This window comes from Schizosaccharomyces japonicus (genome assembly GCF_000149845.2).
Source record: "Schizosaccharomyces japonicus yFS275 unplaced genomic scaffold supercont5.3, whole genome shotgun sequence".
Taxonomy (NCBI): Eukaryota; Fungi; Ascomycota; class Schizosaccharomycetes; order Schizosaccharomycetales; family Schizosaccharomycetaceae; genus Schizosaccharomyces; species Schizosaccharomyces japonicus.
The window spans coordinates 1545496-1564170 of NW_011627862.1; the positions used below are offsets into that span (position 1 = coordinate 1545496).

Sequence of the window (18675 nt, forward strand, 5' to 3'; positions counted from 1 at the left end):
CCGGACCTGATTTGTCTAGTATTGCCTTCTTGCCTTTTCTCTGTCTCTGTCTGTCTCTGTCTCTGTCTCTCCACGTTCTTCCGTCAACTCATTGCTAACGTCATATTCTTTTTTCGTTTCCGTTCAGTTTCCCATTTTCTGCTTGAGTTTTTCTCGTTGTTTCATTTAATTTGTCACTTACTATTTACTTACGACCACAAGACGCGTGCAAATTCGTTTTCTCACACGTCTCTACGCTGTTTCCTGTGTCTCTCATCATTCGTACATTCATCTTCTTTTCTTCTGTGCTTGATTGCCGTCGCCTATTTTTTGTTCTCGGTTTCACTCTGCTTTTCGACTCACATTTGTGCTTCTTCTCATTGCCGAAAAACTCCTTGTTTTGTTGCATTTGACACTCTCATCATTTCATTATGACTCCTGCTCCTCGCGACACCTCGTCCAGTGTCACCGCTGGTCATACGGACGACGAAGAAAACGGTGCGGATGCCAATTCGCATCCGTCTCCCCCAGCAGCAGCGACGAACCCGTTTGCCGATTGTAACGGCTATTCTCCGCAACAGCGTCAACCCGAAGCGGACCAGCCGTCCTCTTCCGCGACCGCTGCTCGGCCTAACACTGGCTCGGATGGTCGCAAGTACCTAACGGTGTCCACGAACAATCACTTCTCCAAAAAGTCTGAGGATGGCAAGCTGTCTCCTTCGGTGTCCGTTCGCTCTACCGAGCGGTCGCCATCCTCCTCTTCCCTGTACTCACATACCAACGACACTGCGTCGCATTCCACTGCACGCACTCGCAACGGCTCTCCTTCTAGCGAAAGCATTCCTGTCGAGCAGTTGCTGACGACAGAGGATGAGGACAGTCCGTTCGCCTTTTCTGTCCCGCTGCTCCAACGACTTCATGACCCCAAAAGCACCCGCGTGTTCCACGAACTGAACGGTTTGTCCGGTATCTGCCATGGGTTGCACGTCGATCCCAACTACGGAATTGATTCCACTGAAACCCACTTTTCCAAAAAGGTTACTCTCGATGAGGTGCACCACGCCGAGGTCCGCAACTCGCTCCAGGACTTCAATGAAAAGCACGCTTCCTCGAACGGTTTCTCTTCGGGTTCCGACGACCACTCAAGTGTCGTGCCAGAGGATTCGGACCGTGTTCGTGTGTATGGTGCAAACCAGCTTCCAGAAACCCAGACGAAGGGTCTCCTGCGGCTGATGCTCGAAGCTTTGAAGGATAAGGTATTGATTCTTTTATCGATTGCCGCTGTTATTTCACTTGCACTTGGACTCTATCAAACGTTTGGTCAACCCCCAACCATCGACCCCATTACTGGCAAGCCTGAACCCCGTGTCGACTGGGTTGAGGGTGTTGCCCATTATTGCTGCAATCTTGATTGTCGTCGTCGTGGGCGGTGTCAATGATTGGGAAAAGGAGCTGCAATTCAAAAAACTGAACGCTAAAGTCGCAAACCATTCTGTCGAAGTACTGCGGAATGGACGAGTCATGACTATTTCTGTTTTCGATCTCGTCGTCGGCGATGTAGTGTTTTACGAAGCCGGCGATGTTGTGCCTGCCGATGGTGTCATTATTGAAGCCAAAAACACTGTTGTAGACGAGTCGGCCATGACCGGTGAGTCTGATACAATTAAGAAAACTGATGGTTTTACTGCTTTCAGCAACAGTTCCGCCGATGTCGAATTTAATAAGAAGGCCGATCCCTTCCTCATCTCGGGCAGTACTGTCCTTGAGGGCGGCGGAAAGTATATCATCACCGCCGTTGGTGTGAACAGTTTCAGTGGAAGTACCATGATGGCTGTCCGCGAGGAAGGCCAGGCTACTCCCTTGCAGATTCGTCTTTCTCGCGTTGCCGATACAATTGCAAAACTTGGCGGTGGTGCTTCAATGCTTCTCTTCTTCGCCTTAATCATCGAGTTCTTGGTGCGTTTGCGCAATAATCATGATTCTTCCAAGTCAAAAGGTCAGGAATTTATGCAGATCCTTATCGTTTCTATTACTTTACTGGTTGTTGCGGTGCCCGAAGGTCTTCCTTTAGCCGTTACGTTGGCTCTTGCTTTTGCGACAAACAGAATGCAAAAGGATAACAATCTCGTGCGTCACTTGCAGGCTTGCGAAACGATGGGCACTGCTACCAATATCTGTTCCGATAAAACTGGAACATTAACACAAAACAAAATGACGGTCGTTGCCGGTGGATTTGGTACCTCTGTACGGTTTTTCAACAATAATACGGATGTGGCAACGGACGACTCTGACGGTAACCTTTTTGAGGAAGCCGACTCAAGTTCTGCTGCCTTTAGAAACATTGACGGTGAATTCAGAGCCTTGCTTCTTGATAGCATAGCTCTAAACACTACCTGTCGCCAAGTAAATGACGACAGTCTTCCTGCTCCTCGATTTGTCGGTTCCAAAACTGAAATGGCTCTGCTCGATTTAGCGGTCAAGGAGTTGGAACTCGTTGATGTGGATAAGCTTCGTACCGATGCCGAGGTTATTCAGGTGTTCTCGTTTTCCTCCAATCGCAAGGGTTCGGGTGTTGTTTACAAGAAGGGTGATCAATATATATTCCTCGTCAAGGGTATGCCTGAAAAGGTTATCGGTCGTTCTACGCGAATCATCACTGGTCATTCTCTTAGTGATGAGGGTTCTATGGATGTTGACCGTGATTATGTGCAAAAAATGATTTCTGGATACGCTTCTCGTTCCCTTCGTACACTCGGTTTTTGCTACCGCACTTTCCCTAGCTGGCCTCCGAAGGGTGCTAATGTTTTCCAAGAGGATGGAAAGACTTTAGCTCATTGGGATTCGGTTTTCAGTGAGATGACTTTCTTGGCCTTTTTCGGAATCGTTGATCCACTTCGTCCCGATGTGCCAAATGCAGTTAAACAATGTCAACAAGCCGGCGTCACTGTTCGAATGGTCACCGGTGATAATGTTCTTACTGCCAAGGCTATATCTAAACAGTGCGGTATTTTGCAAGAAGACAGTGTTTGCATGGAAGGACCAGAATTCCGGGAAATGGAGGATAAAAAGCGTATGGAATTGATTCCTCGCTTACATGTCCTGGCTCGTTCATCTCCTCTCGACAAGCAGTTACTGATTGAGAGTCTTCAAAGACTGAATAATGTTGTCGCCGTAACTGGTGATGGTACAAATGATGCACCTGCTCTGAAGAAAGCTGACGTTGGTTTCTCCATGGGTCAGTCGGGTACTGAAATTGCAAAGGAGGCGTCTGATATCATTCTTATGGATGATAATTTTTCGTCTATTGTCAAAGCTATTGCTTGGGGTCGTGCGGTTAATGATGCAGTGAAAAAGTTTTTGCAGTTTCAAATTACCGTTAATATCACTGCTGTCTTTCTCACTATAATTTCCGCTCTGGCTTCTTCTGATCAGACATCTGTTTTGAGTGCCGTCCAGTTGCTTTGGGTGAATCTCATTATGGATACTCTGGCTGCTTTGGCTTTGGCTACAGACCCCCCAACTCCTGAAATGCTTCAGCGTCCTCCGGAAGAGCCCAATGCCTCGCTGTTTACGTTCGACATGTGGAAGATGATATTGTCACAGTCCGCTTTCCAGCTCGTGATTACTCTTATTCTTCACTTTGCTGGCAACTCGATTTTCAATTATAGTTCCGATTCTGGAGAAATGAACACTATTGTGTTCAATACGTTTGTCTGGATGCAATTATTCAACGAAGTGAACAACCGTCGTCTTGACAACAAGTTGAATATCTTTGAGCACATCACGCACAATTGGTTGTTTATTGCAATCTTCATTCTCGTTGCAGCCATTCAGGTCGTGATTGTGTTCTTCGGCGGCGCTGCCTTTTCCATCCACCGTATTGATGGTAAGGGTTGGCTGATTTCTATTATCGCTGGCTTTGCTTCGATACCTTTGGGTGTACTTGTGCGTTGTGTTCCCAATTCTTTCATCCGTCGTGTTCTGCCTATCCCCTTGATTGATCGTGTTACGCATTGGATCTTGCATCCTCGATTCGGTGAGCGTTCTCTGAAACTGCCCGACCATTTGCAAGAAGCAGACATGGGCACTTATGAGCCCGCAACGCCTAGTGATGTTGTGGAGATGCTTCGTGAGTCATTGTCTTTTGTGAACAAAATTCGTGGAGGTCGTATTCGACACATCTTCGAGCGGAATGAAGACGCTTTTAAGAACTTGCCTCCTGGCGTGCGTCCAAGTTTGCATCGGAGAATCATGCGTTTACGCACCCCATCTGTGTCGTCCATGACGAGCATGGCACTTATGGTGCCTTTCTCTACCCTTGTTAGTGAGGCCTCTGGCCGTTTGGGAGATGAACGTATATGGACTACTCGGAGCGAAAGCTCTCGTTCTGACTAAAATTAGTAGTAGTTTGCGGGTTTGACTACTATATCCTTTTTATTTACCTACCTACCTATTCATCCACAGTTTATGTTTAATGTCGACCAAAAAAAATGACGCTCGTTCAAGTGTTTTGTTGTTTTCGTCTTTATTAAACCCGCTTTTACTTAATGAAGGACCACCTACTTGGTCATTGAATCCCGATCAAGTTTTGTGCTTGTATGTATTCTGTGTATATAATCGTCTTGTTTGGTTTAACATTTTCTCTCTCTGTTTTATCCGTTTTACCCGTTTTTGTTGTCTGTTTTCCCCCGACTTAATTCTTCGCCGTTTGGTCATTCGTTTTGTTTAGTGATACGGGATATTGTTTTTCTATTAGCTGCAGAAATGAGAATTTATTATAAGTAAAAAATACGTCTTTTTAAGAGAGGTTTGTCAAAGGAATACGAAAGTAAAAGGGAAGAAACGAGATGCTGAGTAGGTACACCAAACCTACGAGAAAGATGGTACACGGTCGTTTGCGTTACATTAGCAAGTCTTACAGAAGAGTGGATTTCATCACGGCGAAAGAAATGAATCCGATTAGAAAAGCGTGTGTGAACAGCAGAATTAAGCGTCTGGGAATTGCAAAGGTTTCGTCCGCCGAGCGATACTGAATAAAATGAATATGAGAATGTTGTGGAAGAAATGACGGTAAGGATAACGGTGTGTGTGTGGATAACGATGAGAAGATGGGAAAAGACAAGGCAATTGGAAAACGGAAGAAGAAAAGAAATACATCAACGCTGTCGGACAAACGTTTTTGAGGGCAAAGAGAGAGGGGACGGGCGAAGAGGGAGAAAGAGGGAGGGAGAGAGAGAGAGGGAGAAAGTGGTAAGAAATGCAATAAAGAGGAACTCACTCGCGGACACACTGGTTCATGCTAGCAGTGCATAGTTACTGCAAGACGATTTCCTGCAAATTCAGACGCACGACGACTTTCCTTTATGGTCATAGGTTCATCCGTTCAAGCTAACGAAGAGGATGGCTCCGAATTGGCCTCATCGTCAACATTGTGAGAAGGCGAGTAGCGATTGCGGACAAGCTGATGGACAAAGATGCTTGCCTTGAGGTATCGCTTGTTCGCGTACTTGCGGAAGAAAGCCTTGTGCTCAATGCCGCGGCTGTGGTACTGAAGCATAATGTATGCAATGGGTTTCAGACGAGCCTCTTCATAGCCACAGGAACAATCCACAAGCTCAGACGACCAAGGTCCACGACGCAACAGACGACGGGCAAGGTACATCGCAGCAGCAGCTACCTCAGACAGGCGGTAACGCAGAAGCGAAGGCTCAAACATGTACACCTCTAACAGGTACTTGCCCAGTGTACGCGTCTGGTAGTCAAAGCTGTCGGCTTTGGAGATGCGACGGAGAAAGTTGTAGGGGCTAGGAAACGACAAGTCGTAGTCGAGGGTGCGCAGAATGTAGCGTTCGGCTTCAAGCATTTCTTCCTGGGTATATCCGCCGTTTGTCATGTAGACAAAATTTTGAATAGAAGGACACATCACTTCTTCGTATTTACTCGCAATAAACAACGCGGTGATTCCAACGAGTTGCAGTCGAGACAGAGAGCATGCTCTCAGCGACAGGAAGCGATCAACAATGTTGACCGCCATAAATAAGGTCTCGGGTGTAAGACAAAAACTACCGTGGATTTCAATGAGCCAGTCGTTCAAGATACCACGCATTTTCCACGTCAATTCGCGCTGTCCGTCCATGTAGTTTGCCTTTGGACGGCAGCGTTCCTCAAGCCGAAGAGCATACGAGAAGATTTCGTGTGTATACTCGTCCACCATAAGCGGGTTCGAGGCAACATCAGGGAAATTGGCCGAACTTTTACCGAAACGAGCATTCTCCTTGCTCAGGGCAACCTCGTCTGCCTCTTCAGACAGCTTGGTTCGTTTTGGGTGGACTTCCTGGCCAAAGTCATCAACACGGCCTTTCAGCTCTTTCATATCGCGTCCTTCGCGAGAACGACTTCTCGTTTCTTGCTGAACGCCGCCCTTGGAGGGTCGGGAAACATCGTGTGGGTCCAATTCCCGGAGTGCTCGTTTACGAGACGGAGCTCCAAGTTCTCCTAGTTTGTCTTTACCTGCCGTACTCGACCGGCCGTCGGGGTGCTTGGCAACATTGGAAACGTCGACAAGAGCAGCTCGTAAAGGCCGAGCAGTGGCCTTGGTAATGGGCTTCAGCGGACCCTTTACACGGTTTTCGTCCTGAATTGGCAGCGCCTGGTGAGAGTTCATGGCATAGGAAGAAAGAGAGCGGGCTCCAGCTGTTTTAAAGCAGACGCGTCGCGTCGCGAGTTTACGTGACTAGATCAGGCACGATCTGGGGGTAACGCGTTTGGGAGGCGCGACGCGTCCCGGCGCGCACGGCAACGCGTCCTAAATAAATGCAAACGCGTGCGCGCCCGACGCGACGTGAATCGCATTAACGCAGGCGAGTTACGCGTCGTGCACAAATAGTTTAAATTGAGCACAATTAGCAGAAGCGAAGCAGCAGCAGCAGCAACGGCAACAGCAACTTTTCGTATTACTATTTTCAGTACATATTTCATCTATGTTTTTTGTCTGCCGACATTACGACATAACAAAGAAAAATTAAACAGGGGCAGGAGGAGAAGCTTTCTCAGCGTAAAGAAAGATCTGAGCAAAGAGAATTTAAAAAGCAAGCAAGTTGGGCTGCTGCGAGAATCGAACCCGCGTCCTCCATCACCCGAAGATGGAATCATACCACTAGACCAAGCGACCGCTCGTTGAAATGTCGCGGCGGGATTCCGTCAGGCTAGTCAGTAGAGTGGACGATGGAGAAGAGGAAGAGAGTGGTCAGTAGAACGGAAGGAGCGTTTGCTCTTGTAGAACGTGATTGTTGTTACGGCTTTCCATGAAGCACTTTCGCTTAATGAAAGCTTAAAACCTTAAAAATTTCATGTCCGTTGTAGTCGTAACTTGATGAAAGCGAAGAATTCTGAACTGCCAACAAAACAGTAGAATAAATTCAGAATAGCATTGAATGAGCATTTTATTAAGTATCTCACATGTAACCCTTTTGGTACCGAATCTCCAGTGCCGTGTACGAACTTCCTAATGAAGCCCAACTGCTCTTTTTTAGTACGCAGCGGCTGGTGTTGAGAACCAGAAAGGTAAGAAAAAGTATTATCAGTTCTGTGCTTCCTCTTCCTATCATCCTCCTTCTCGTTTTTCCTCAGAACATCTCTTCGTTACTGATCGTGAACAGGTTACGACTCGTCTCATTCTGCTCTAGAACCCCAACTAGGCGAAACCAACCCTTTTTTTCCGGCACAAATTTCTCCTCTTGTTCGTTGTTTTTCCCCGTGTCTTGTTGCTGTCGTCGTCCGTGCTTCAAACTCAACTGTAGCATTCTCTGTTCTTCTTTCTACTGTTTTTTTTATTTTGTCTCTTGTATGAGCTTTCTCACGCTTAAGTTTTATATAAACAAGACACGATTGTGTCTCATATCATTGCCTCTACTATGTCTGTAATTGGAAAAAGTCTACGCGAGAAAATCAACATTCTGGCACACTACCCCCAGACGGGTCTTTCCTTAAAACAGCTCGTCTACTTTGGTATGCGATACGCGAGGCGAGAGCCGCCATTGGCGACGCACTCTGGAATTGCTTATTCGTTTCTCTGTCTCTTCCCCTTTCTGACACATTGCTAGGTAAAAATCCCACAGCCGGTAAAGTCTACCGAGCAGGTCTGTTCTTGCGCGATGAATTGCCCATTCGGTTTGCCCATCGCATCAAGGAACTAGAGGATCTTCCTCCTCCTCTGCACGACATGAAGCGAATTCAAGGCATCCAGCAGGCATACGCGAAATCAATGGAGGTACGTTTTTTTTTTTTTTCGGGGGAAAAAGATACAGAAAAGGTTGGCCAGGCCAGTGAACATTTTGCTTTTGCCGCACCTCTGTATCCTCGCAAATTGATTCCAACACCTGTACTCATTTAGTAGGAAATTATCGAGCTCCAAAACATTCCACTGCCAGAACCACCTTCTTCTTTTGGCATTCCCGATTCGAAGGCTCCTCGACTAAGTAGTAACGTCGAGGATACGGATATTCACAACCCATCATTGCTCGATACACACCTTGACTCGTCAAAAGGACGGTATTTCTTCACAGACTTCAGTTACGAATGCAACAGCGAAATCTGCGTTGACAAAGATTGTCCCAAGTCTGTTCACCTTTTCAATCACAAGTTTGCTAAACTACTCGACATCATCCAACAGAGGCATAATCGCGTGGCCATTGAAATTGCTCTTGATGTCCTTGAGTATCATTCACGTGTGAAACGCATCGATCCGGGGATCCAAAAGTTCCTTGACCGATTCTATATGTCTCGCATTGGCATTCGATTTCTGTTAAGTCAGCAAATCACATTGGCCACAGAACCTCTTCGGCCAGGATACGTCGGCGTTATCAATACCCACGCCCGCATTCGTGAACTCATTGAGGTTGCTGTCGAAAATGCTCGTTACATATGTCAACAGGCATACGGACTGTTTGAAGCGCCTGAAGTACAAATCGTCTGTAACCCAAACATTACAATGATGTATGTGGAGTCCCACTTACAACACGCTCTCTTTGAGATACTTAAAAACAGTTTACGTGCCGTGGTTGAACACCATGGTGTGGACAGCGACACTTTCCCGCCCATTAAGGTCATTGTTGCTGAGGGTGCCGAAGATATTACCATCAAAGTTTCAGATGAGGGAGGCGGAATTTCTCGTCGGAACATGCCACTTGTATGGTCGTACATGTACACAACTGCTAGTCCTCAACTTCGTGAACATGTTGATTCTGAAGCTGGACCCCCGTTGGCGGTAGGTATTGTGAGCAATGCAATGCTTTGTTCCCTGTGACGGCTGTTACTAGCCCTTGTTCTTCCGCTTAACTAACACATATAGGGATTTGGTTTCGGTTTGCCTATGGCACGACTGTATACTCGATATTTTGGAGGTGACTTGGAATTAATCTCCATGGATGGATATGGAACAGACGTTTTTGTACATCTAAACAAACTCTGTGAAAGCGCAGAACCGCTGCAATAGATCCTTCAGGCTCTCGCATTTCTCTTTCTTTCTTTCTTTCTTTCTTTCTTTTTTTTTTTTTGCTCTCGCTTGGATGGGCTGGGTGTCGTCCATCCATAATTTATAATTTACATTTTTTGCTAACCAGAATGACTCATATCTTGGAGAGCTTCCCACGTTTGTGCTGCGAGTGAAGCATTCATTTGCTGCTTTTTCGGCGGCAGAAGCGTTGTTGGCGTTTCAACCTTTTCAAGCTGTAGCACCTGACGGGAAAGTCCCGTAGATACGAATTCTACTGTGGAGAAGAAGTCTCTTGCATGTTGTTGAAACTTCTCAATTGACTTTTCCTCCTTAATTGCTTCAATGCATGCACTGGCTGAGGTTAGAATGTCCGGAATTCTTCGCTCAATTTCTGCGATGGTTTTTAGCTCTGACGTTTCATCGATTTCCGGGGACGGACTCGGTGAAAATAGTTCCTCCATTCTGTCACCAAGGCGAACGAAAAAGGATGAGAATTCCTTCTCGTCGACAGCTGGAGGTAGTGGTAGACAATAATATTATCAGATGGGGTAAGGTTCAAATAAGGTTTAATGTTTTATCTTAACGAAATTGAGCGGTCATTTCAAGGTTTCACGGGAAATACCTGAGGATGTCTGCCGAACTATAATGAATAATGTTTTCAATTATTATGTAACGATAAGTTAAAACATTGTTTTATACTTTATTAAGTATGCTCGATGATTCGCGCTGCGTTTACTGGGACTCGGTCACACGTTTTTCTTGATGAGGGTTTTCGACAGGACGCTCGCCAAAAATGGTACGGCCGACACGAACATTGTCGCTGCCATACTGAATAGCCAATTCGTAGTCGGCACTCATACCCATAGACACTTCTAACTTACACGAGAGATCGTTCTCGAGTTGTTTGCGAAGTTGGATGAGTTTCTGTGTATACTCGTTAGTAAGCCGCACAACCGAATTGCTTAAGTTGCTTCATTGAGGAAACATACCTCAAAATCCGGGTTCGTCTTCTCATTGAGAGAGTTTGTGAACGAACCAATAGTCATAATTCCCTGCAACTGCAAATGACTACAGCTGTCTTTGATGAATTTGCACAAGGGAAGAGCGTCTTCTGGTGCAACACCGCTTTTGTTGTCTTCACCGCTGGTGTTGACCTGAACATAAACACGAAGTGGTTTGTTCAGCTCTTCGCGAGCACTGTTGATTAACCGAGCCTTTTTCTCTGTGTCGACTGTTTCAATGCACCACAAATTCTCGATCGATGCAATTTTCTTGCATTTCGACGATTGCATGGCCCCAATAAAGTGCCAGTTAACATCCTTCGGCATGACCTGAGCCTTGGCCAGCAGCTCTTGCATGTAGTTTTCTCCGAAATGTCTTTGTCCGGCATTGTATGCTTCCATAAGCGACTCAACCGGATGGAATTTGCTCACAGCGACCAAACGAACCTATAACGCACACTCAGGTTAGCGACCTCAACCCCTTTACTACGGGTTTGTGGAAGCGTCTCGGCACTAGCTTGGATGCACACTTCCTGCAGACGAATCATCGTCTGCCTCCACTACAGAAAGAGGCCCAAACGAAGCAGAAAGCACCGTTCAGCAGACTTACATCACGGCCTTGAGCAGCGGCTTTAACATGTCCTTGCACCTGAGCAAGACGGGATTGAAGGGGCGTCGTCATTTTTAAACTTGAGTTTGAGTGGATCTTCCGAGCAAAATGGGAGAAATGCTTGACATCTCTCGGGCCGAGCTGGCTTGTGCTGCGGTACACAGCGCAAAACGGGATAGTGAGTACGAAAGATGTGTAGCGAGATATACCGATATGGAAGGATGTTGAAAGGGGTGGATGCAGGAGGAATGCCGATGGTTCAGGAACAAAAGCACCTTGAGAAACACCAATTGGTCTGAAGAGACGGAAGAGCGTGAGGAAACGAAACGTAATACACGGAAGCATTGTTTACGATATCGCAAAAACCTGATACCTTATGCCGTGCATCGGGCGAATTCATCACGAGCCTGAAAATGACCCCCAGGAACTCCCCGCTTTAAAGCAACGAGTCAAAGGAGCCGTACTCAGAATAGCCGCTAGAGGAGACAGGTTCGTTTCCGGGACGAACAGCAAGACCGACTTTCAGGCCGCTTTGGCGAGCAGCGTCCAATTCGTGGACATTGTCGCTGAGGAAAAGCCATGTGGCAGGATCATCGGAACCGACAATGCGCTTGTAACTGTCTGCTTCGACCTTGGGACCAATGCTAGTGTCATAGTATTCAGAAATGTAATTGGACAGGTCGCCGTACTCTGAGTAATGAAAGTAAAGTTTTTGAGCGGGAACGCTACCGCTTGAGTAAATGCACACACGAACGCCTTTGTCAGCAGCACGCTTGAGTAAGGGAACGACGTCAGGAAACAGATGAGCAACCACTTTTCCATTCTCGTACGCATCCTTCCATATGGAGCCTTGAAGTGCTTTAAAGGCCTGGTCCTTGCTTCCCGAGTCGTGGAGAGTATTGAGCTTGTCGACTATTTCGTCTAAACTGTTTCCAAATACACGAACAGAGGCGTCATCCATGTGTTTATGGACGTATTCTGCATACTGTTGTTTTGCAAGCGGAAACTGAAAGAATGAAGAGTTAGCACCTTCAACACACTGAAACATAACAAATAGGGTTCTATCATACCAAAACGTTCTTTACAAACGATATACTTCCAACGGTACCTTCAATATCAAGCAGAATGGTGCGAATCGGCGTTGGCATGTTGACAAGAAAAAAGGTTTGAGTGCGACAAGTACACGCGCAACCTAATTTCGTAGTGTGTCAGAAAGTCGAAAACCTGAACACCAAAATGAAGGGATACAGGAGGGGGGGAGCAGGGAGTTAAGCGAAGAAGATACGATAGGAACGACTCGAGAATAGTAAGATTGAATAAGACAGAGCTCAAGGGAAAACTTCGAGCAGAGCTTTCAACTGTAGTAAAGTTTCCGTGCGGATCAGTCGTAACTTGCAGAACGAACAATAGTAATGATTCATCGCATTCAACTGCTGCTTTTCTGAGAAGTTTGTAAACGTTGTTTGGCCATCGCCAGTGCTGCTTCTGGACTTGACTTGTTGGCGACAAATATCTCTTGCAAGTATGCCATGCTAACTTGTTTGGGACACACTAATGCACAAAGCTCATCGGCAAGCTTCTTGTCTGCGCGATAGAAACGCGAAAATAACTCACGGACTTGTTTCGGAGAGGCATTTCCAAAATATGCCTTATAGTCAACGCGTCCCGGACGGATGAGGGCGGCGTCGAGTCGTTCAGGGTGGTTTGTAGTCATGAATACAATCCGTTCTTCCGAAGAAGCAACCCCGTCGAGGGCGTTTAGTAATCCGCTAAAGGTGACAGCCGACTGAAATCCCATCTCGTCTGTGATTTTTCGTCCTCCGAACGCCGAGTCCACGTCCTCCAGGAGTACGACCGAACGCGGAGGAAGGTTGGAGAGAAGATGGTTCAGTCGGTCATCGCTCAGGCCACGTTCTGCGAGGTTGATCACACAAATATCATAGTCCAATTCGCCGGCCAAAGCGAAAAGGAACGAAGTCTTCCCACTGCCAGGAGGTCCATACAGCAAATAGCCACGCCTATATGGAATTCCGCGCTCTGCATACCATTTCGAGTTTTGCAGGAATTCCCGCAGGTCGGCTACAAGCTTTTCTTTCACGCCTGTGTCTAGCACAACGGTGGAGAGAAGTCGCTTCGACCTTGGCCGTCCAAAAGGCCGCCATTCGGCCGCAAAGGCTGTGTAGATGATGGTTTTATTGGCCTTCGCACTCTGCGTGTACGCTTGGGCTTCAGCGAGAAGTTGTGAAAATACGCCTCGATCGCGGTTGAGCGTTGTAAGCGTAACAGTTTCCCAAGGCGTTCCTGTCGTCAAGTCCTGCAGTCGACCACTGCGCTGTCGTTCAATCTGAATCCAACAGCCCTGGTACTTAATGTAATGCCTGCCGGGACCAGGAACAATCCCAAACAATCGATTGGCTTTGTTTTTAGCACTTCCTGCTGCCTGCACCGTGTCCAAGGACGCCGCGCTTGTCTCGACAGCCAAATTGTGTGAGTAACGACGCGGAACATTGGCCATCCATCGCAAAAAAGCGGCATAGCTTCTGTCTTTGCTTGGTATTTCTAAGCTGACAAGCATTCGACGCTTCATCGCCGATGCTCCTGCTACAATTGATCGTCTAAGGATGGCGAGACCCGCTCCTAAACTCATTAACCCTAGTCCAGCACTAAAGATCGAATTGTCGCTTAAGAATGCCTGAAATCGACCAGGAGGAGAAGGCGGAGAAGTAATGTCATGAGGAATTCCTGAAGGTGCTGACTGGGGCGTTCCTTGTTGCATGGACTAATGCACAGAAAGCGAGGATGGAGAAGCGTCAAAAAAGGTCAATGAATCTCCAGTAAAAAATAATCACATACTCTGTCGAATTGAGCCAGCAATTGCTATATGAGAGAGGTATTTGGTGTGTTTCCGTACAAATGCACAAGTGCTAGGTAGTGGTTTTCGGTCGGTCAGTTGTCTCTCGCCAGTTGCGTGTCGCCAGTCGCGTCCCCTCCTGACGTCATAGTCGATGCTTAAGGAGAAATAAGTTACGCGGGGTCTGTAAGCCCCACACTCGCTTCACACCAGGGTCGTCGTCCGGATTTAGCTTCAAGCGACATTTTACGTCATACCGTGCGTTTCGGTATCAAGAAATCGCCCATTTAGCGGCAATGAGCGACCTGTGTTGTCTAGACCATATGTAGAGAATGAAGGGGTGAGTTTATTACGTGAGGAATGACAGCTCAGTCAGCGACGCGTGATTCAAACGGTGTAAATGTGGGAATCGCTATTTTTGCGCTGTGTTGCCATACAGGAGAATATGTTTTGTGAGTTGTCCCGTTGGTTTACAGTTTTTTAACTTCTGTATGATTGGTTGTTATCGGTCGGTTCCCTTGTCGCACCTGCTCCTCCCCTCGCTTAGTAAGCGAGCATTCAAATTCGCGACACGAGCGTATCTGTGTAAGATATCGTCTAAGGAAAACAAAACAGTTACTCATTGAGCCACCGCTCACCAAGTGCTCTAAATTTCTTAAACAAAACCACATCATCACAAAGCGCAAGATGTCTTCTCAAACCCTCCCTTTGCGGAACTGTTGTTGCTATATCGCAGACCAAATGCCACGTTGCGCTTTAAAACCCTCGGAAAGCTCTTCTATTGGTTAGGGAAAACTTTTCGCTTCAGACCCCAATCATGGGGTGCGACCGCATCATCTCATCTTGATGATTCGCTTCCTTGGTCTGGAGCTGTGAACGAGGGGGTGGTGGCTCTCGCCTGGCTGAAGTTTTACAGTATATTAAATGCGAACTCCTGCCCACTTAAATCCACCACTCATAAGGTTCTTTCCAGCTGCTTTAAACAGAATCCCTTAGCGGCAAGTTCCACACATAAACAAGAAGAAAGCTTGCTGTCTTTTTCTCACCAATCTCTATTCACCACCACGAAACGTTATACATTCTTAACGCAGCAGCTTCCACCCAACGGAGAACATCTTGGGACGACTCTTTGGTGTAGTGAAAATTGAGTTTGTTTGACTACAGAACTCAACCATCCCACGTAAACAAAAGTTCGTGAAAACGATTTGACATGTTTTGTGACAAAACAGCAACACAAGCGGCTTGTTAAATCGGAAAACTTGTGTTGTAAATATATTCCAAGAAATTACTTTTGAATTAGACGTCTAAAGGTTCTTGGACGAAAGTTTTGACGACTTTTGGATCTCCAACAAAAACGAAAGAATTACAACTGACCTGTGCTTGAATTGCTCTCAGTTGTTTTCTTCTTGCTTTTTGTCTTTTAATTTGCCTGTCTTTGACAACATTAACAGTCTGTAGCACTTTTTTGGCTTTTTCTTGTTGTCCGAACAGTGTCGGCTGTTTATTCGCACCATTTCATTTGTTTGTTTACTTCTGTGTGAGTCTGCGTCAATCTGTGTTTGTCACGTCGTCTCTAGGTCTGTAAACAACACCGTAACTGGACGTCAACTTTCCAATTAGCGTTTTCTTGTTCTTCTATTACATTTATTTTATTGGTCTACTCTCCCATCTCTAATTTCTCTCTGCCTTCGCAATGTCTTCGGAAACGCCGACTTACAGCTCTTGGGCGAGCCAACGGTACAACGAATTGATCGCTTGGAACGTCAAGGGTCCTCGCTTACCCATTGCCCAGCGTCTAAAACACTTCACTTGGTCCTGGTTTACCTGTACCATGGCCACCGGTGGTGTCGGTATGATTCTGGCATCGCTGCCCTACCGATTCACAGGCTTAAACACGATTGGTAAAGTCGTGTTCATTTTCCAGGTCGTTTTGCTGGCGATTTTCTGTTCGGCGATGGCCTTTCGGTTCATTCGTTACCCCGAAACCTTCAAAAAGTCTATTTACCATCATTTGGAGAAGCTCTTCATTGGTACCTTCCTGCTTTCCATGTCGACGTTCATCGATATGCTCGCCGCCTACGGATACCCCAGCACTGGCGAGTGGATGGTGTACCTAATTCGCATTTTTTACTGGATGTACTTTGCCGTCTCGTTCGTATACGCCATCTTCGCATTTGCTACCACCTTTCACATGCATCCCTACACCCTGGAGACGGCTTCCCCAGCATGGATTCTGCCTATTTTCCCAGCTATGATTAGCGGCGCTGTCGCCGGTACTGTGGCCTTCACACAACCGCCGCACCAATTGAAGAATTTGGTCGTGTGCGGTATCATGTTCCAGGGCTTGGGTTTCTGGGTGTACATCATGCTGTTCGCCGTGAACATGCTCAAGCTGTTTACGAAGGGTATGATGGGTGCCTCTGAACGCCCTGGTCTTTTTATGTTCGTTGGTCCTCCGGCCTATACCGGCTTGGCTTTAATCGGTATGGGTAAAACTGCTATGGACTCCAAGATCTCCATGTTTTCTGCAACCCCCGTTTCTTCTGAACACCTTGCCTTTATGTGTACCTTTATGGCCTTGTTTATGTGGGGTCTTGCTGCTTGGTGCTATTGTGTGGCCATGGTCTGCTTTGCTGCTGGTTTCATGTCTCGTGCTCCTATTCAATTCAAACTCGGCTGGTTCGCATTTATTTTCCCAGTCGTTGGTTTTGTCAACGTTACTATGAAGATTGGTGAGATGATTGATTCGGCCGCGTTCAAGATCTTTGGTCATGTCATTGGTGCAATGCTTGCCATTCAGTGGATGTTTGTGATGTTCTTCATGGTCCGCGCCGTCTTACTGCAAGAGATCATGTACCCGGGCCGCGACGAAGATGTCAAGACACCTCCCGGTGCCACTCCTCCTCCCACTTTGGTGACGAGTCCCTTGTCCTTTGCTTCGCTGCAAGACGTAAAAGATGGCCATCCCATTCAGGTCACCGTGTCCCGCACTCGAGACAGAAGCAAACAGCACATGTCGCAGGGCTCTGATGAAGAAAAAATCTAGTATGCCCAAGGCAGTCCCTTTTTTCCATGACTTAGCTTTTACGCTCTTTCTTCCTTGCTCGATAATGAGCATTCATCTGCTAGTGGACGTGCGCATCTTCCTATGTACGTTTGTATAACCATCTTTTTCTCATTACAAGTTTCTTTCTCGTTTCATTGGATTGATGTTTTTGTTTCTATCCTAGCCACCACTAATCGTTCTTGTTAATTTTGCCTTGAGCAAGGTTTTTGCTTTGCATGATACCTACTGCATACACTAGAACTGCTAAATAGTTGTTCTCGGAGCACTTTAGGAAACTGTTTCGCTTTGTTTTATCCGTTCCGTTTCTCGTTATTGTTCCTTCATCATCGTCTACTATTTGTTTATACAATTTGTTTCCGGACGTATTGCTACATCTGGTTTCTTTAATTCATACTTGCTGTCACTGCTGTTGTTAAACTATCTACTCCAGTGCCTGGTATTACTAATCTTGTCACTGCTAGTATAGAACTGCCTTCATCCAAGATGTTGCGCTACAATAGCTTAAGTACTGCTGAAAAGGCTCAATTAAAACTGTGTAGGAGTATAACAATATATGTATGAAAAAAGAAAAACGATAAAGACAATTAGGGCAAATAGCAGTAGTTCGATTAGGCCCTAGGCTCCAACAACAAAACGAGAAGAACGCAGCGACCCTGATATTTATAAGTGGTGCATAATGCGAAGAGGAAATGTTAATTCAAAACAAGTTGAGTATAACTCTTAGTGTCAATGCTTAACATCTGTCCAAGATACCTTTTTGGCATTCATTATGAACTAACCAAAGTGTCTGAAAGAAACGGAGGCGGTGACGCAAGTCAATTGTTCGTCATTTGCATTGAAGACACGAGCATTAACATGGTATGTGCCTGGAGGAATGGCCCAAGGGAGAGGAACTTCAATCGTTTTCGTAATAAGGGAAGGTCCAACAGGGCACTTGATACCTGCGAGAAGATCTGCTTGCTCGCAAAGATCCAGCTTCTCGTTGACAATGCGAACGAATCCATACTTTACTTCAGCCAACACGTAGCTGCCTTCCTCAACAACAGTGTTGACGGCGATTTGCGTCTCAATCGACAGGTTCTTACCAGCACGAGGAGGATTAGGAACAAGGTTCAGGTAGTTAATTTGAAGCGTGTCGAGAGAATGGTCCCAGTTATTGTTACAAAAATAAGCAGGATTGTCTCCAGGAATCTTCAGCTCTTGAAGCTCGTAGTATTTCGGGCGAATCATCGCCTGACAGAGCATTGGCAAAAAGGACAGAGCAAACAGTAGCACCGAGTACTTCATCTTGACAATTAGAATTGGAGAATTGACTCGGGGAGAGGGAGATGGTAGGTTTGCATAGCCAAGGTGTCGGGGTAGTCTACGTAAGATTTAAGCTATTGCCCGCATGATGTAACTTCGAACAAGGTTTAATACTGGTATTGTTTTTAACAGAATTTAATATGTACAATTCCGTTATAAACTGTGTATAAGTTTTATTTTTATTTTTACACCTCACAAAGGAGTGTTTTCGCAATAATCAAAAAGAGTAGGCGTAGCAGGACGTAGTTGAAGATTGATTTACAGCTAATCTAATGATTACAATCACACCCAATTATCATTTTCGATTACGATTTGATAAATCTTTAATTGCATTCAGAAACTTCTGAGTTGATTGCCGCTTTATCTATT

At 46.1% G+C, this 18675-nt stretch overlaps 9 protein-coding genes and 1 non-coding gene across 10 annotated transcripts; 3 read left to right on the forward strand and 7 right to left on the reverse strand.

Annotated features, from left to right (window-relative positions):
- Positions 1-410: 410 nt before the first annotated feature.
- Positions 411-4374, forward strand: SJAG_01400 (vacuolar calcium transporting P-type ATPase P2 type; the record flags this gene model as incomplete). Its single annotated transcript, XM_002172611.2, has 2 exons — positions 411-1410; positions 1460-4374. 2 exons carry the CDS (start codon positions 411-413, stop codon positions 4372-4374), a joined length of 3915 nt encoding a protein of 1304 aa, XP_002172647.2.
- A 336-nt stretch (positions 4375-4710) lies between these two features.
- SJAG_01401 (G1/S-specific B-type cyclin Cig2) lies at positions 4711-6748 on the reverse strand. The gene has a single exon (XM_002172612.2). The coding sequence runs from the start codon at positions 6641-6643 to the stop codon at positions 5363-5365; it is 1281 nt and encodes a 426-aa protein (XP_002172648.1). The 5' UTR covers positions 6644-6748; the 3' UTR covers positions 4711-5362.
- Positions 6749-7078: 330 nt separating this feature from the next.
- SJAG_16293 lies at positions 7079-7150 on the reverse strand. The gene has a single exon. It is a non-coding gene; the product is annotated as a tRNA-Pro (tRNA).
- A 264-nt stretch (positions 7151-7414) lies between these two features.
- On the forward strand, positions 7415-10136 carry SJAG_01402 (pyruvate dehydrogenase kinase Pkp1). Its single transcript, XM_002172613.2, has 4 exons — positions 7415-7986; positions 8082-8248; positions 8375-9244; positions 9329-10136. Exons 1-4 carry the CDS (start codon positions 7893-7895, stop codon positions 9470-9472), a joined length of 1275 nt encoding a protein of 424 aa, XP_002172649.1. The 5' UTR covers positions 7415-7892; the 3' UTR covers positions 9473-10136.
- SJAG_01403 (mediator complex subunit Med11) lies at positions 7741-10055 on the reverse strand. The gene has a single exon (XM_002172614.2). The coding sequence runs from the start codon at positions 9931-9933 to the stop codon at positions 9592-9594; it is 342 nt and encodes a 113-aa protein (XP_002172650.1). The 5' UTR covers positions 9934-10055; the 3' UTR covers positions 7741-9591.
- A 19-nt stretch (positions 10137-10155) lies between the features above and the next one.
- SJAG_05230 (alanine racemase) lies at positions 10156-11245 on the reverse strand. The gene is made up of 3 exons (XM_002172615.2): positions 11084-11245; positions 10462-10920; positions 10156-10396 (listed from the first exon to the last, which is right to left on the reverse strand). Exons 1-3 carry the CDS (start codon positions 11153-11155, stop codon positions 10205-10207), a joined length of 723 nt encoding a protein of 240 aa, XP_002172651.1. The 5' UTR covers positions 11156-11245; the 3' UTR covers positions 10156-10204.
- SJAG_01404 (methionine salvage haloacid dehalogenase-like hydrolase) lies at positions 11179-12301 on the reverse strand. Its single transcript, XM_002172616.2, has 2 exons — positions 12154-12301; positions 11179-12089 (listed from the first exon to the last, which is right to left on the reverse strand). Exons 1-2 carry the CDS (start codon positions 12229-12231, stop codon positions 11520-11522), a joined length of 648 nt encoding a protein of 215 aa, XP_002172652.1. The 5' UTR covers positions 12232-12301; the 3' UTR covers positions 11179-11519.
- SJAG_01405 (Rieske ISP assembly ATPase) lies at positions 12235-14023 on the reverse strand. Its single transcript, XM_002172617.2, has one exon. It carries the CDS (start codon positions 13857-13859, stop codon positions 12510-12512), a length of 1350 nt encoding a protein of 449 aa, XP_002172653.1. The 5' UTR covers positions 13860-14023; the 3' UTR covers positions 12235-12509.
- Positions 14024-14814: 791 nt separating this feature from the next.
- SJAG_01406 (malic acid transporter Mae1) lies at positions 14815-18187 on the forward strand. Its single transcript, XM_002172618.2, has one exon. It carries the CDS (start codon positions 15628-15630, stop codon positions 16978-16980), a length of 1353 nt encoding a protein of 450 aa, XP_002172654.1. The 5' UTR covers positions 14815-15627; the 3' UTR covers positions 16981-18187.
- SJAG_01407 (niemann-Pick disease type C2 protein hE1) lies at positions 17318-18551 on the reverse strand. The gene has a single exon (XM_002172619.2). It carries the CDS (start codon positions 18286-18288, stop codon positions 17776-17778), a length of 513 nt encoding a protein of 170 aa, XP_002172655.1. The 5' UTR covers positions 18289-18551; the 3' UTR covers positions 17318-17775.
- Positions 18552-18675: the final 124 nt, after the last annotated feature.

Bases quoted from the DNA above. Each gene is read 5' to 3' on its own strand.
- SJAG_01401 (XM_002172612.2), bottom strand. From the start codon at position 6,643: ATGAACTCTCACCAGGCGCTGCCAATTCAGGACGAAAACCGTGTAAAG.
- SJAG_01402 (XM_002172613.2), top strand. From the start codon at position 7,893: ATGTCTGTAATTGGAAAAAGTCTACGCGAGAAAATCAACATTCTGGCA. The intron at 7,987-8,081 runs GTATGCGATACG...ACACATTGCTAG, and splicing joins AAAACAGCTCGTCTACTTTG to GTAAAAATCCCACAGCCGGT. The intron at 9,245-9,328 runs GTAGGTATTGTG...TAACACATATAG, and splicing joins AAGCTGGACCCCCGTTGGCG to GGATTTGGTTTCGGTTTGCC.
- SJAG_01403 (XM_002172614.2), bottom strand. From the start codon at position 9,933: ATGGAGGAACTATTTTCACCGAGTCCGTCCCCGGAAATCGATGAAACG.
- SJAG_05230 (XM_002172615.2), bottom strand. From the start codon at position 11,155: ATGACGACGCCCCTTCAATCCCGTCTTGCTCAGGTGCAAGGACATGTT. The intron at 10,921-11,083 runs GTAAGTCTGCTG...TGTGCGTTATAG, and splicing joins CCGCTGCTCAAGGCCGTGAT to GTTCGTTTGGTCGCTGTGAG. The intron at 10,397-10,461 runs GTATGTTTCCTC...GAGTATACACAG, and splicing joins AGACGAACCCGGATTTTGAG to AAACTCATCCAACTTCGCAA.
- SJAG_01404 (XM_002172616.2), bottom strand. From the start codon at position 12,231: ATGCCAACGCCGATTCGCACCATTCTGCTTGATATTGAAGGTACCGTT. The intron at 12,090-12,153 runs GTATGATAGAAC...TCATTCTTTCAG, and splicing joins CGTTTGTAAAGAACGTTTTG to TTTCCGCTTGCAAAACAACA.
- SJAG_01405 (XM_002172617.2), bottom strand. From the start codon at position 13,859: ATGCAACAAGGAACGCCCCAGTCAGCACCTTCAGGAATTCCTCATGAC.
- SJAG_01406 (XM_002172618.2), top strand. From the start codon at position 15,628: ATGTCTTCGGAAACGCCGACTTACAGCTCTTGGGCGAGCCAACGGTAC.
- SJAG_01407 (XM_002172619.2), bottom strand. From the start codon at position 18,288: ATGAAGTACTCGGTGCTACTGTTTGCTCTGTCCTTTTTGCCAATGCTC.